The 15,200-nt window shown below is 46.1% G+C and overlaps 2 protein-coding genes across 2 annotated transcripts in view; one reads left to right on the top strand and one right to left on the bottom strand.

Moving 5' to 3' along the window:
- dclk2a (doublecortin-like kinase 2a) overlaps nucleotides 1-15,200 on the top strand; it is a gene marked incomplete at both ends in the record, with an annotated part of 91,748 nt that overhangs the window by 41,691 nt on the left and 34,857 nt on the right. The window lies entirely within an intron of this gene.
- Nucleotides 2,609-13,858, bottom strand: LOC310793434 (transmembrane protein 184C-like; the record flags this gene model as incomplete). The annotated part of the gene is made up of 9 exons (XM_083655252.1): nucleotides 2,609-2,847; nucleotides 2,974-3,099; nucleotides 6,750-7,028; nucleotides 8,464-8,480; nucleotides 8,607-8,681; nucleotides 9,192-9,397; nucleotides 9,714-9,750; nucleotides 9,862-10,049; nucleotides 13,778-13,858. 9 exons carry the CDS (start codon nucleotides 13,856-13,858, stop codon nucleotides 2,609-2,611), a joined length of 1,248 nt encoding a protein of 415 aa, XP_083511378.1.

Below are 15,200 nucleotides of genomic sequence, written 5' to 3'. Positions count from 1 at the left end.
GAGCATGGTGACATTATGTTAGTGGGCAGTTTTGTTCAGAGTGGCACCAACATGAAAGACCACATAGAATAGAGTAGATATAAGCAGTCATTGTAGTGACAAAGCCCAGAAGCATTTTGCTCGACTTATAGTGAGTGTAGTGTTTTCCCCATAAGCAACATGGACTTTTCAAGATAGATAGTTCACGGTGTTTGAAGCTCAAGGGGAGAAAAGAAGTGGGACAACTGTGGCTGTAAAGGCAGTGTGTGTGTGCGTGTGTGTGTGTGTGTGTGTGTGTGTGTGTGTGCAAGTGTGTGTCTTTCTACGTGTGTGTGCACGTGGATGCAGACTGACAGTATTGTTTCTTCTTCCTCTCTTCTCTCCTTCCTGCACGGCTCTGCGTGTAAAGATCTCTGCACCAGTGTGCATCAGGACAACCTGGGCTCATGTATTGTAATCTCTCTCCCTGCTCACATATGACTGGGAGGCGAGAGAGACGGCGATGGACACAGCTGACATAGGCCCACCAGGCACAGGCTGGTGTGAGACAGAGTTCAATACGCTGCTGTGGAGTTGCACTAAATTGCTCTGCAAAGTGCAAACCTAAACTGCCAGTTTGATTTGACGTGGAGGACAGCGCTGTTTCCTCAGTGTGTCCAGATGAAATGTCCCACGTGAATTTACGCATTATTAATTAATTCATTTACTCATTTATCATTCGGATATATTTTTCTTTATGCCACCTGTTAGTGGTGCTGCTTTGGTTTGTTTACATCAGTGTGTGCAGAATGTTCATATTTCTAAGAGCATAGTATAACTCTAAATTGAGTCAATTTAGGTGCTGTGCATTCAAAACCAAACTTTCAGGAGATTTGAGTGCAAATGGAATTTGTTAAAAACACAGTATTTAGCAGCTAATCGCTAATGCAACTAATGCAGCGTAGCGAGCTAATAATGATGGCCTTAGCGTTTCCCATTGCTTGTTTTTGTGGCACTGCCATGCTTTGCCTGTTGAACACATGGCTGAGATTTACCTCTCTAATCCAAAGGAATTAACAAGTAGTCTGGGGAAACAGGCACTGTCTGTGAGTACGGGTTCAAACAGAGTTTATAATCCAGCTGGCTTAAGCATCAGGCGCACAAATTTAATAGGCATCTGTATGTTCTCGATGAAAGTATGCATTTGCTGTGTGGACAAATTAACTTGTTTTGCTATTAGAATATTGAATCTTTGAAATCTCATGGATCATGTAAGGCAGTCATCCCAAACTGTGGGCCGTGGAGGTACTGCAGGTCAAGGGCGTCAATTCAGTATGGCAAGATATGGATTTTTTTTTATTAATGATCCTCCTGTCCTCTCACCTGACAGCCCCCGACGTAGCACGTCGGTTAAATGTCATGTCGAGTCCTGAACATGTTCTTATGTTATATTATTCATTACCTGTTGTTGGTATTGTGTGGAATTATGTTTTATTATGGAGCAAGCCTCCCGAAGTGATTATTAATGCCTGCGTTTATATCGAGGTTAAGCTAAGATAGTTAACTGCAACAGGAAGTGTGGATTTTCACAATAAAAGCCTCGCTAGTAAAACGTGAGTTATAAATGACCAGTAGCTAATATGTTTGTGGAAACCTGTTAATAAGTGAATGGCATTTATTTCTGGCTCTGTAAAAGTAAGGGGAGTATAATTGTAGCCATTTGATTTCATCCTGTTATAATTAATGTTATGGATCAGTAATAGTATATTTATGCAGATGGGGATATTAATGGGATTTATTTATGTTTGATCACTCATTGTATTTTTGTTATTCTTTATAGAAAAACCACAACTATCCACAACTGTTCACAACTATCCCAAACTCACAACCTGTATGTGTTGCTGCACAGTGCCAGTAAAGAAAGACAGAAACACCATCCTCTCTCAGCTTTTTATTCCTCATACCTGGAGGTTTAAGTTGTGTCCTGGCCGACACACCGGCGTGAACTTGGTGACAAACCCCTAGCACCTAGTCCATTGTTCTCTCCACTACACACTGTATAAATGCCATACCACTGTTTATTCAAATGTAACATTTTCATGAACAAGTGCATGTCATGTCAATACAAACATGTTCTATATATTATTTTAGTGAAAAACCAGACTTAATGTCACCCGCGATTGTGAAGTAAGCCAGCTATTTAACACTGCCAGTAATGCAAACTAGTCATCTTTAGGTGACAGACCCCTTTTTCATTCCAAAATAGGACACTAAAAGTGAATGGTTTTTCAGTGGTTTTATGTCTGCCCTGCAGTGCCCTGCTGTCACCTTTTTCACTGTCCATGGGTCTGCATCCCTGCAGTGCACATTTGTTCAGCATTCATAAAATGCACTTGTTATATGTTAGTTTTACAGTGACTAGAATAAAGAAAATGTTTACTACTTATACTGTAGTTGTCTCCTTAGTTAACCTTATAAGGTTGACATTATGTCATATAAATTAATTGCATAGAAACAACTCATGAAAATTGACTATTGCACAACTGATTTCACAAAAAATCTTCAAGCAACGGGGGGAAACCCCCCCTAAACCCCCCCATCGCGGACCTTGCCATACCTTGGCCTTTACTGAACTGATGCCACTGCCTCACTACAACGCTGTCTGTGAGTATCCTTTATCCCAAGGAGTTGAGCTGAACCGAGCAGGAGCTGACAGGGAGTGCGGTGTGTCTGTGTTGCCCAGGCTTTGGTATCGACCCGTGGGTGCTGCCGGGTTGGACGCAGTCTCTGTGATGGCATCTTGGGAACCCGCAGAGAGAAGGCCCGATCGTTCGTCATTCTGCGTCTCACCAAAGTAGGACTTGCTTAGGCGACCCAAAACTGTTCTCCCTATCAATGAGAGAGCAAAATTGACTAAATACAGTGTTCTATCTGCACACTGGAGAAAATGGAAGAGACACTTGTTTTCAAAACACAAGTGTTGAGATACACCAGCAGTAGCCAAGAGGCACTCACCAACATTGCAGATGTCTGCTCTGACATCAGAGACGTCCCACATGGCTATGAAGGCGTCAAAGCAGGAGCCCTCCTCAGCCTCCTGGATGTAGGGCTTGTAGGTGAAGCAGAAGTGATGGGCAATGGCTAGTAGAAAAATCTCCACACATACGAGTTGATTCTAAAGGAAACAGGACAGTTAGGTGGTGTGTGCATTTCAGAAAATGCCAATTTGAGACAAGTAGAGCAAGAGAGTGTGTGTGTGTGTGGGGGGGGGTTATATGGAAGATCATCACCAACCTACTAGGTGTGTGTGTAACTCCTACACCGTTCACCTGATTTGGATGTAAATACTCTCAAATTAAAGCTGCAAGTCTGCACTTAAGGTGCACCTTGATTGTTTAATTTCAAATGCATTTGGGTGGTGTACAGAGCCAAAATGATGAAAATGTTATCAATGTCAAAATATTGATGGACCTGACTATCACTAAATGGTGAATACATGGGGTGGGCGTGGGGAATAGAAGTACAAGTGAAATTATATCCTTTATTATAAGTTAATTTGGCCTTGCACATTATTATTGTTGTCACTTGTTAGTAGATAGGTTGTAGCTCTACCTGTAAGACAGCAAAGAATTCGTCCATTGGCAACAACGTCACAAATATCAGAGCCAGCAACACTTTTTGCCTGTAAGTGTTCACAAAAAAGACCTAATCAATTGTCAGCATTGGAGCTACCACAGGATCTGATGAGTCAGTTTCTATGTAAATCAAGAGATTGCAATCATACTTGGCCAACAAGTAACATGCATATGCAACAGTTTGACACAGGCAAACGTTAGGGTTGTGCTACAACCCGGGTTTTACGAGTGAGAATGAGAGGTCTCACTCTAGTGCCATCTCCGTTGCGCATGCAGCCACTGGAAGAATGTTATTTTTGCTCCAAAAATGATCTTTATATAAAACCAACCACCCACCAACAGGTGGCGTGGTACCCCCCTGGACTGAGGCGGCCACCCTCATTCCTTACCCACGTGCTACGTCACGTCCGCCAGACCAGGGGAGGCCACTCCTTCTTCCAGCTCGCTGTGAACGACGCATCCAACGACGCATCGACGCAGCAAGGCTGGGTAGTGAGAGCTCTCGTTCTCACTCGTAAAACCCGGGCGGAGCGGCAACGATACTACCTTCTTGCCACTGACAGTACCGCATGCGTGAAACGCGAACCGGACACGTCAAGGCTGTAGTATCTATCCTGGCCACATAGGCCGAGAACGCCCTTACGGGGCACAGCATGTGTCCAGCATGACCCCCCCCCCCCCCCCCCCTTTCGTTTAATTTAACGTTTAACGTTAGTGTATGAGAATGCCTGCAGCGCAGCCAGACACAGACAGGCATCATGGCAAGCACAAGTGAGCTTCCTCATCCCTTGTCGTCGCTGTAAAGTCTCTCTGAAGGCTGTGTGGCTACTGGCTAGTGGCTACTAAAGACAACAAACTTATTTCAACACCTCTGAAAAAGCACAGGAATGCGAGCAGCGTGTTGCGGGCTCCACAAGATAACGAGAGCACAACACACACACGCGCACACGTTTCACGAACACATATCACCGCCGGACGGTGAAATGTTGCCTTGGACACATAACAACAAAACAACACGTGGGGCCACCGAGTAGCTTAACGTAGCATCAACGTTATGTTTCCAGACTCACCCGGTCTGGTCTGTATCCGTGTCAAGTGACTACGTTAGCACGCAACAGCCAGGAAGTTAGGCGCAGTGCCACCTAAAACAGGACGTTGGGTTGTTCTGCCTTCAGAGTAAAAGCATACATTGTGTCATGAGAAAAAAATATTTTTTGAGCTGTGCAGGGCAACAAATGGTTAGAGAAGTATAATAGTATTAAAAAATCAAATCGAGAATGATGACTCGCATATCGTCTTCACCGGAAAATCACGTAATATCTGGCTAGCAGGTCTAACGGCCGCCAAGAAGATTGTTGCTCAACGTTGGAATCCTCCACATGATATATCACATACTCATTGGCTTCGGAGCTTTCTGGACATTTCATACCTGGAACTATCTTCAGCAAGAATTAACAAGGCAAAACCAAACACGATTGTAGTATGGACAGATTTAATTTCGAAGTTAAAAGATCTTCTGATTAGGTGATTATTTTTATTGGATGTATGCCTGTTTTTGTTTTTGTTTTTGTTTTAATTTATATGGTCAGTTGCAATAGTCGGATTGGTGGTAAGGGGTGGGGGGAGGGATAAGTGGGTTTATAAATATTCATAATTGTATGGTAGTCATATATACTGTATATATTGTATGAATGTATGCTTTGCCTACAAAATAAAAAATGAATGATAAAAAAAAAAAATCAAATCGAAAATCTAATTTTGAGAGAAAAAATCTGATAGCCTATATATATATATTTTTGCTGATCCGAAAAATCCGTGATCCGTGGCTCAAAATCCGTCACGCGATCCGATCCGTGGGTTTTCTGATCCGTGCCAGCCCTAGAGGCGTCGGTGCGAATAACCAACCTGAGCGGGACAAGGCCCAACCGAGTGCCTCTCGAGAGGTAACGGGGGTCCGCCCATATGGCCAGCGCCCGCCGGGCCGGACATGTCAGAGGAACCCTGCGATGACGGTCCCTGGCCGGGTCCAGGCGATGCCTGAGAAACCAGATCTGGAACGGGCGCATGTGCAGTCTCCCCAGTGGGAGCACATGCACTGCTGAGGCCATCAGCCCCAGCATGACTGTGCACTGATGCACTGACACGGAGGGACACAGACCTAGCGTCTTTGCCGTCTGCACTGTGCGAGCCTGTCGCTCTGGCGAAAGGTGGGCCAGCATGGCCCGGGAGTCCAGCTCGAGCCCCAGGAAGGTCGCCACCTGCGCTGGGACGAGGCAACTCTTCTGCCAGTTCACCAAAAACCCTAAGGTCTGCAGGTGATCGGTCACCACCTTGGTATGTTCCGTGGCACGGACCCTCAAGTCCGCCACTATGAGAGCGTCGTCGAGATAGAGGAAGAATCCCACTCGCGTGGAGGGGAGCCAAGGCTGTCTCCACGCACACCGTGAAGGTTCGTGGGCTCAAAGACATGCCGAACGGCAGGACACAGAACTCGTAAGCCTTTCCCAGGAAAGAGAACCTCAGGTATTTTCTGTGTATCTGAACCACGGGGACATGGAAGAACGCATCTTTCAGATCCACGGAAGTAAAGAAATCCCCCGGCCTCAACGCGTTGAACAGGCGGGGGAAAGAGAGCATTCGGAACGGGAACTTCCTCAGCGTCTTGTTGAGACGCTGAAGGTCCAGAATTGGACACATGGAGCCGTCCTTCTTGGGCACGACAATGTACCTGAGATAGAAACCCGAGCGCACCTCTGCCTTGGGAATCGAGCGAATTGTCCCCTTGGCGAGGAGCGAAGTAACCTCCTTGCGGAGTATGTCCATGGACCCCCCGCCACGGCCGAATCGGGGATCCCGTCGAACGTGGGTGGAGGCCTGGCAAACTGGAGAGCGTATCCCTTCTGGAGGGTGTGCCGTAACCATGGGGTCGGGGAACATAAGCTCCCAGGCGTTGAGCCTGTTGGACAAAGATGGTCTCTTGTGGCCAAAAGGAGCGGAAACCGCCCCTCTGGTCAGGAGTATATTGTTGGGCACCGGGACCTGATCCGGTGACCTGACGGGGGGAGAAAATGGGGGGAGCAGGACATGAGAGGCTACGCCCCCCTGCCGCATGGTCAGCTCCGTAGAAGCTATGCATGCCGGGGGAAAATCCCTTACGCAAACCCCGACTACTGACGCGCCCCATGGGTGCGTCGTATCGAAGTAACCCTCCCGCCGCGCGACTTTCGCGGGCTGGGGGGACTGCGGAGACGACGTCCTCTTTCGAGCCCGGCCGCACGCGGATCTGGGCCCCGCCGAAGGCGGGCCAACGTCCGGCAGTGCGGTCCACAGGAGAGCTCCCGACCGACAATGGGCCCGCGGCGCCATTGATGGTGGGCTTCTCCTGGATGCTTCCAGCCGAGGCCAGGCCGTAGCCATGGACCAAGCACTCGCAGGCTGTACGAGGTTTAGCGGAGGTTTTACCGAAGCTATGCAGTAAGCCGCCCCGAGGCTAGCGAAGCTGCGCGTGCAACGGTAAAAGGGTAGCAGAAGTGCTAACGCACAATATGATCAGATGCTAGCCGCACAGGTGCGAGCTAGCTATCTAGCTAAAACTTGAGAGCACAACTCTTGAGCTACTACTCTCTCTAACGTTACTCCAGCCGGAGTGAACGTAAGCGCTCTACACGGCGGTAGCCTGCGCCTAATATGCTAGCACACAAAAGAAGATACTGTTTGCACGGATGCAAGCTAGCTATCTATTCACGACTGAGAGCGGCACCCTCGGGTTACACTCCCAGACGAACGCCACCCCCTCCGGGGAGAATGCAGCCAGCTACACGGCGGTAGCCTATTGTAATGTGCTAATACAAGATAGATGCTATCCGCACGGATGCAAGCTAGCTATCTATTCAATAACTGAGAGCGGCAACCACTCGAGTTAGCTCTCAGAATGCCCTTTCTCTATCGTCACCCCAGCCGGGGTGGACGAAGCACGCTACACGGCGGTAGCAACAGGTGTTAACCACACAATAAGGCAAGATGCTCTTAGCTTATGATGAGCTTGTCCGTCGCCGGTGAAGAGATGCAGGATCGGGTCCCCGAAGCCTGAAGAATCTCGCCCACGCAAGCCTTCTTAAGGTGGGCAAATAAGACGGAATTAGCCTAGCTTAAGAGCGCAAACTATGAGTTAACACACGGAGCTTCAATAAACACGTCCTCTAGCGAGCTGGAAGAAACGAAGGAGTGGCCTCCCCTGGTCTGGCGGACGTGACGTAGTCACGTGGGTAAGGAATGAGTGTGGCCGCCTCAGCCCAGGGGGGTACCACGCCACCTGTTGGTGGGTGGTTGGTTTTATATAAAGATCATTTTTGGAGCAAAAATAACATTCTTCCAGTGGCTGCGTGTGCAGCGGAGATGGCACTAGAGTGAGAGCTTGAGTTCGAAATGAAGTAAAACTGGTAGTGATGAAGAACACTGCTACTGTATGAATGGTCATAGATACTCATGAATAGAGAAGTGCGAGTGAGTTTGAACACTCTGAGCATTACCAGAAAGTGAAAAACACCACCAGCGTGACACACCGGAGCTTTTCCATTGATTTGATTGGGGCAAGTTCTTCTCTCAGGGCCTTATGGAACAACACCAGACAGTGCATGGCAATCTGGAATTGGCAGAGAGAGAGAGATAGAAAGGTTGGTTGTGCCGGAGCTAAAAGAATCATAAGATACTTATTGCATTTCTAATCTGAGTTCATCTTATTTCTTCACATCAAATTTTTGAAGTGGAGGCAAAAATACATTAAAACCACTCAAAAACAGTAACACCACTACCGTGTTTGACACAGTGTTGAACATATACAGGATGGCTTTAACAATAAAGCCCGCCCCACCAAACAGCTCACAGATCCTAGGAGACAGAGACAACCACAGCAGATACAAATAGTGAATGTCGTGCTGTGACTGATATTGACTGACAAAATGAAGCATCATGATACAAAAAAAGTGCATTAAAAGAGCAGATCGACAGACTTACAAGGCAATCACTGTTGTGAATGGTCTTACAACAATGTATTGCAACACTCCGCGCTTGCACCTCAACAGGAAAACCCTGTAAGAGGAAATTATGATTGAATTAATGCATTGATTTCACAACATCTAACTTTGCTGGTATCTGAAAAATGTAGTACAACGTAAATAAACCAATGGTGATCACTAGAAATAAGTTAACTGGATCCTTGAGACAAGGGTAATAATAACATTTTATTTATCATTGAATTAACCTATTCTTTCCTCAAGATCTATCCTATCAAGATCCATACCATCTGCATGCAAGATGCTACAATACTGACAAGGGTTATGAAATTCCAACAGCACAAGACATGCAGAGAAAATAAATGAGGCTAATGGTGGTGACTTGTTTGCCTTGAGAAACACAGTTTGGGTTGGTTTCTTTTTCCAGGCCAAGTTCTTTTCTGGACGATTATAAGCACATCTCTGACATCACAACACTATCAAAGGGGGACAGTTGTGAAGAAACTGGGTCTGGGTGAAAACATGGCAGACAATGGGTAACTAGGTGGCTTCATCACATGCAACCACTGATCTGAAGGGAACTCACTCTCCCATTGGCCAAGGGGGGCAGCAGCAGAAAGGGAATGGGTGCTTCTTCCGCTCGTGGACCTCCAGCATCCGCACCAGGCTTGGGTTCTGGTTCCCCAGGTAGTTGAGAAAGAGGGTCATGAAGTTGTAGATGACATAGGACTTGTAGCACTCACTGAATGTGTCCACATAAATTGCTATACTGGGGTATTTCAACGCAATCCACTGTAAGACAAAGACACAAGGCAAACATGACGGAGGAAGTGAAGATTGAGATTTCACTGACAAACAGCATATTGTACAAATAATGGTCCCTTATGGAGAAATCACCTCAAGCAGTAGGCACGTTAGAAGAACTGAGATAATTAATTACAGTAAGCAAGAAATTCATTAGTAAAACGATTGATTCTGTAGAATTGACGTGATTCTTCTAATAGCAGCACTAGAGGTACAGGTACCAGTGACTTCCAGTGCCTCTAACCAAAAATATGGTGTATATGTATGTTTCATTATGGCTTTGTTTATATAATATTCAACTCACACTGTCCAAGCTGTAGATCGGGACCATCCATAATATCCTATAAAAAAAAAAAAAGCACAAATAACACACAGGCAAGCTTGGTAATCACACTATTATTCATGGCTGTGTTTAACAGGTATTAACTAAGTTGGTGTGTGGACGTCTTTACCTGATGATAGGTTTCTGAAGCCCTGGCTGAGTGTAGTTAAGCAAATGTTGGAGGATGTTCCATAGTGATATGGGTATGGTCATGAAAACAAATATCCCTGGAACCAGCCACGGTAGCCGCTTCAGCCACGCCACTTCCTGCGCCAATTCATGCGCCAATTCATCATCATCCACGTGCATGGGTTCAGCCTGAAAGGCAAGAAGAAGATGATCACAGAAGTTAATAGTTTTAATTTGATAGACAAGATCAATCAATCAGCATTCACTGAGCACGTATAACTCTTGAAGATATGCCATGGGAAAGCCAGCAGTTCAACTTATATGGAGGCTATGGAGCTATGCTCCAGTCTAGACAGAATATAATTTTTTATATTCGATGTAAAACATTTTTTAGCTAGCCTAGAACAAAACCAAAACAATGCAACATAGCCATCAGAAAGCTTAATTACAACTGACCTCTTCCGGTACGTAACTAAATAAGAACTGGACGACTAATAACGAAAATAATAATAATAACAAAATATACAGCAGCAACCATCTTCTCCAGTTCATCTTTGCTTAACGTTGCTGACCAGCAATTTAACTTGTCCAACACTTGGTTATACTGTGCTAGCTAAGCCTTCCTGACGGCTCGACACATTCAGCTTTACTTACAACGTTTGGGCAGACCACGCCCTGCGGCTGCCTACGCAGCGGTCAAGCGCCGGGATTGGCCAGGCGCCCATGCTCACGTGAGCCAATGGGACAAATATTTATTTTGACAAGCTCCGGCTGCGCTTCCTTGAGAAGACAAGGCATTTTAGAAATAGCTAAATGGACAGATTGATTGATAGATAGTATAGATAAATGAGTGGATTAGTGGATGAGTGGATTCAGCACACTTTATCTGGGCAGATTGATTGAATGAATCATTGTAGGTCTTTCAGACCTTAGGTCACCGGCAGATATCTTTTTGACCGCGACCTTTGGTCGCTGCCCAATGTTGCCCCCTCCGAATTTTGGCTTGCATGACGCCCCTGCATGTTTAAATACAAGGGTGTGGGGATCACTGCACAAATCCAATTGCTGGATACAAGTTGGGTAGCATAATTACTAAAATGAATAAAAGACTAGTATTGAAAAAACACAAAAACACGATTTCAGACGGAAGCCCGTCTTTATTGTCACACGAACACTACAACACATGCATGCGGCCACAACACACACTCATGCTGACGGTGGCCGGTGAAATATGTCCTCTGCATTTGACCCATCCAGGCTTGTCCTTTCCTCCAGGGGGCAGGCCAGGAGCAGTGGTCGCTTTTTCTTTCCAGCACCCGGGGACCATCATTGGATCATCATTGGACCAACTTCAGATGTTGTCGTCACTGGTCGGATGACGATCTTCTGCATGTTTTTAGTGGGGGGTTATGTACGGAGGAACCCCCTGGGGAGCACGGGGAGAACATGCAAACTCCACACAGAAAGGCCCTTTCAACGAGATAGCCCACCTGGGCAGTAGGCACTGAAGATATGGGGGGGTCACTACTCCAGCGCCCACAGCGTCCCAGGCGAGAATCGAACTATTGGTGGCATGATCCACCAGTATTGATCCAATGAAGCCACATTAGCGTTCATATATGACCATAATTTATTTCAATGAAATCGCTGGGCTGAGTCTTTGTGGTGTGGGAGATTCGAGCCGTCAAAAGGGAACAAAAGGCTTGCTCAATCCCGGCGCTTGACTGCTGCGTAGGCGGGCGCAGGGCGTGGTCTGCCCAAAACTGCAGTGGGTTCCATAATATGTGACCCTGACATTTGTAACACATTGTCTATTATAGGTAGAATTGTATTTGCACATTATAGTCTCTGGGCACAGCTCTTGGCTTAAGAGCATGGTGACATTATGTTAGTGGGCAGTTTTGTTCAGAGTGGCACCAACATGAAAGAGCACATAGAATAGAATAGATATAAGCAGTCATTGTAGTGACAAAGCCCAGAAGCATTTTGCTCGACTTATAGTGAGTGTAGTGTTTTCCCCATAAGCAACATGGACTTTTCAAGATAGATAGTTCACGGTGTTTGAAGCTCAAGGGGAGAAAAGAAGTGGGACAACTGTGGCTGTAAAGGCAGTGTGTGTGTGCGTGTGTGTGTGTCGTGTGTGTGTGTGTGCAAGTGTGTGTCTTTCTACGTGTGTGTGCATGTGGATGCAGACTGACAGTATTGTTTCTTCTTCCTCTCTTCTCTCCTTCCTGCACGGCTCTGCGTGTAAAGATCTCTGCACCAGTGTGCATCCGGACAACCTGGGCTCATGTATTGTAATCTCTCTCCCTGCTCACATATGACTGGGAGGCGAGAGAGACGGCGATGGACACAGCTGACATAGGCCCACCAGGCACAGGCTGGTGTGAGACAGAGTTCAATACGCTGCTGTGGAGTTGCACTAAATTGCTCTGCAAAGTGCAAACCTAAACTGCCAGTTTGATTTGACGTGGAGGACAGCGCTGTTTCCTCAGTGTGTCCCGATGAAATGTCCCACGTGAATTTACGCATTATTAATTAATTCATTTACTCATTTATCATTCGGATATATTTTTCTTTATGCCACCTGTTAGTGGTGCTGCTTTGGTTTGTTTACATCAGTGTGTGCAGAATGTTCATATTTCTAAGAGCATAGTATAACTCTAAATTGAGTCAATTTAGGTGCTGTGCGTTCAAAATCCAACTTTCAGGAGATTGAGTGCAAATGGAATTTGTTAAAAACAGTATTTAGCAGCTAATGCAACTAATGCAGCGTAGCGAGCTAATGATGATGGCCTTAGCGTTTCCCATTGCTTGTTTTCGTGGCACTGCCACGCTTTGCCTGTTGAACACGTGGCTGAGATTTACCTCTCTAATCCAAAGGAATTAACCAGTAGTCTGGGGAAACAGGCAGTGTCTGTGAGTACGGGTTCAAACAGAGTTTATAATCCAGCTGGCTTAAGCATCAGGCGCACCAATTTAATAGGTATCTGTATGTTCTCGATGAAAGTATGCATTTGCTGTGTGGACAAATTAACTTGTTTTGGGCCGTGGAGGTACTGCAGGTGGTCCGCACGTGCTCTGCCGACACTCCCGATTTTCGCGGGCAATCAAAGGGCTGTAGCAGGGTCATTTTTAAAGCTACAGTGGAGATCCTGTTATCCAAAGAACCTATAGGACCTAAGGAATCCATTAGGACCAAGCATAATATGCTAGTTTGTCGGGAAGGGGGCTAAATAACGCTCTGAACATAGGTAAAATTTAGGCGGGGGAAAAAAGGGGTCCCATGACCTCAGCTCATTTATCTGAATAAAAATGGGTTCAAAGGCTAGGCTACCCACGAGTCTCCCCTTTACAGATAAGGTAGCATTTTTCACAGCCTAGCATTAATAGTTTGTTGTGGATTGATTTCCTGTTGCTCATCACATTTTGTCTCATCAATGTGTTATGCATGCAACTACTTCTGATGAGTAAGGGGGGAGAAAATGTTGGCAAACTGCTTTTGGGTATTTTGCCAAAATGTTTTTGTATGTGGATGGATTATTAATTTGCCTTATGCCCAAATTCACATGCTCTGTTAATGAAATAAAAAATATATAATAAAAAAAACATATAGGGAATTACATCAGTCTCGTGTGTTTATCAGAGTTGTGATTAAAGGGTTGGGTGGGCCCCGGGAGATTTTCAGATTTCAAAGTGGGCCACGGCATTCTTGGGTTTGGGAACCCCTGGTGTAAGGAATGCCCAACCAGTTTGACCATGATCTTGCCTATGGAAGTGCAAGGAGTGCTCAGTGCTGTAGTGTGTACTGTAGATCGTTCTGACCACCTTGCCTAAGGAAAGAGGCAAATATATCTCTCTTTCTCTCTTTTCATCTGTCTCTCAGGACTCCACCCTCCTCCTTTACCCCTCATTACCATGAAGCAATGAGGGCTTTGGGGGCTACAGTAGATGTGGCTGGTGATGATGCACAGTGATTGCCCCGTCAGCTCTGACATGAAGAGCCTCTACTTTCTTGTCTGACTAATCCTTCAGCCACTTTGTCAGTAGGACCAATCTGTTTTAGGAACGAAGCCCCGAATCAGGAACAAGAGAAGACAATTTGACAATTTGAGGCCGTGTTCTTTCATTGATGTTCATTGTGATGATTTGTGGCATTTCAGTTCATTTCAGGCCCTGGAAATCAAGACCCTTCACTATAGCCTACATGTCTCTTTGATTTTGAGTAGCTCAGTGGAATCTGTTGTATATTTCTTTGTATTATTTAGTTACCTGTGTGAGCAAGGTTTGAGTGAGAGGATGGTAGAGGAATACCGTGCATATCTCTCTTTCTCACACCTATACAGTCCTTGACCTGTATTTTCCCTGTTGCTGGGCTTAGCAGGGCAGAAAGTACAGCATGCAGGAAGGAGGAGACCGACTTAGCAGAGCAGAAAGTACAGCATGCAGGAAGGAGGAGACAGACTTAGCAGGGCAGAAAGTACAGCATGCAGGAAGGAGGAGACAGACTAAGGCCTTGGCCACACTGATCCATCAGAAAATGGACAGAACGGATAGACGGATAGATTTATGTCCGTTGCATGTACAAGTAACCTACTTGTACAGCAGGTGGCGGTAAGCACCTTGAAGGTGTCAGCGACCCGCCTATAAACCGAGAGAAGAAGAAAGCTGGCGTCAGCTAGCTGTTAGCTCTGTGCGCTACGTTACTTATGTGGCAATAAAATGCCACTGAATGACCAGATTAGATGGTGAAATCAGACGGTGACACTGACTATCACGTTGTACAACAGCGGGATGGTGTACACAGCATTAATTATAGCCTCCTTCACCGCCTCGGCCGCCATCTTCTTTGAAAAGTTGAAACGAACCTCGGAACGCCTCCTCTCGAGACCTCGACTCTGATTGGCTAAACGGACAGTGACTATCCGACCATCCGATACGTCCATCCAGAAAAAGTTCATCCCTCTTCAACTTTCTGTCCATCAAAACGTATGCAAATCTTCTGGATACGTACGCTTCTGAGTGCTCCACGGACAGTCGGACAGCCGTCATTGAAAATGAATGGAAGTGAACAGAGAAATGAACGCACACGGACAGACACCACGGATCAGTGTGGCCAAGGCCTTAGCAGGGCAGAAAGTACAGCATGCAGGAAGGAGGAGACAGACAGCAGGGCAGAAAGTACAGCATGCAGGAAGGAGGAGACAGACTTAGCAGGGCAGAACAGACGAAGGGGAGAAAGTGTGACATCTTGGAGGGGAACCTTCAGTCAGAAGATGCTACTGTGCCTCCTTGTTATCCTGAAGATGTGCAGACAGCCAATACGGAACCTTGCAAACA

This window comes from Poromitra crassiceps (assembly GCF_964638095.1).
Source record: "Poromitra crassiceps genome assembly, chromosome: 19".
NCBI lineage: Eukaryota > Metazoa > Chordata > Actinopteri > Beryciformes > Melamphaidae > Poromitra > Poromitra crassiceps.
Note: the sequence above shows the minus strand (reverse complement) of the source record. Positions and strands in the feature narration are given on the sequence as shown.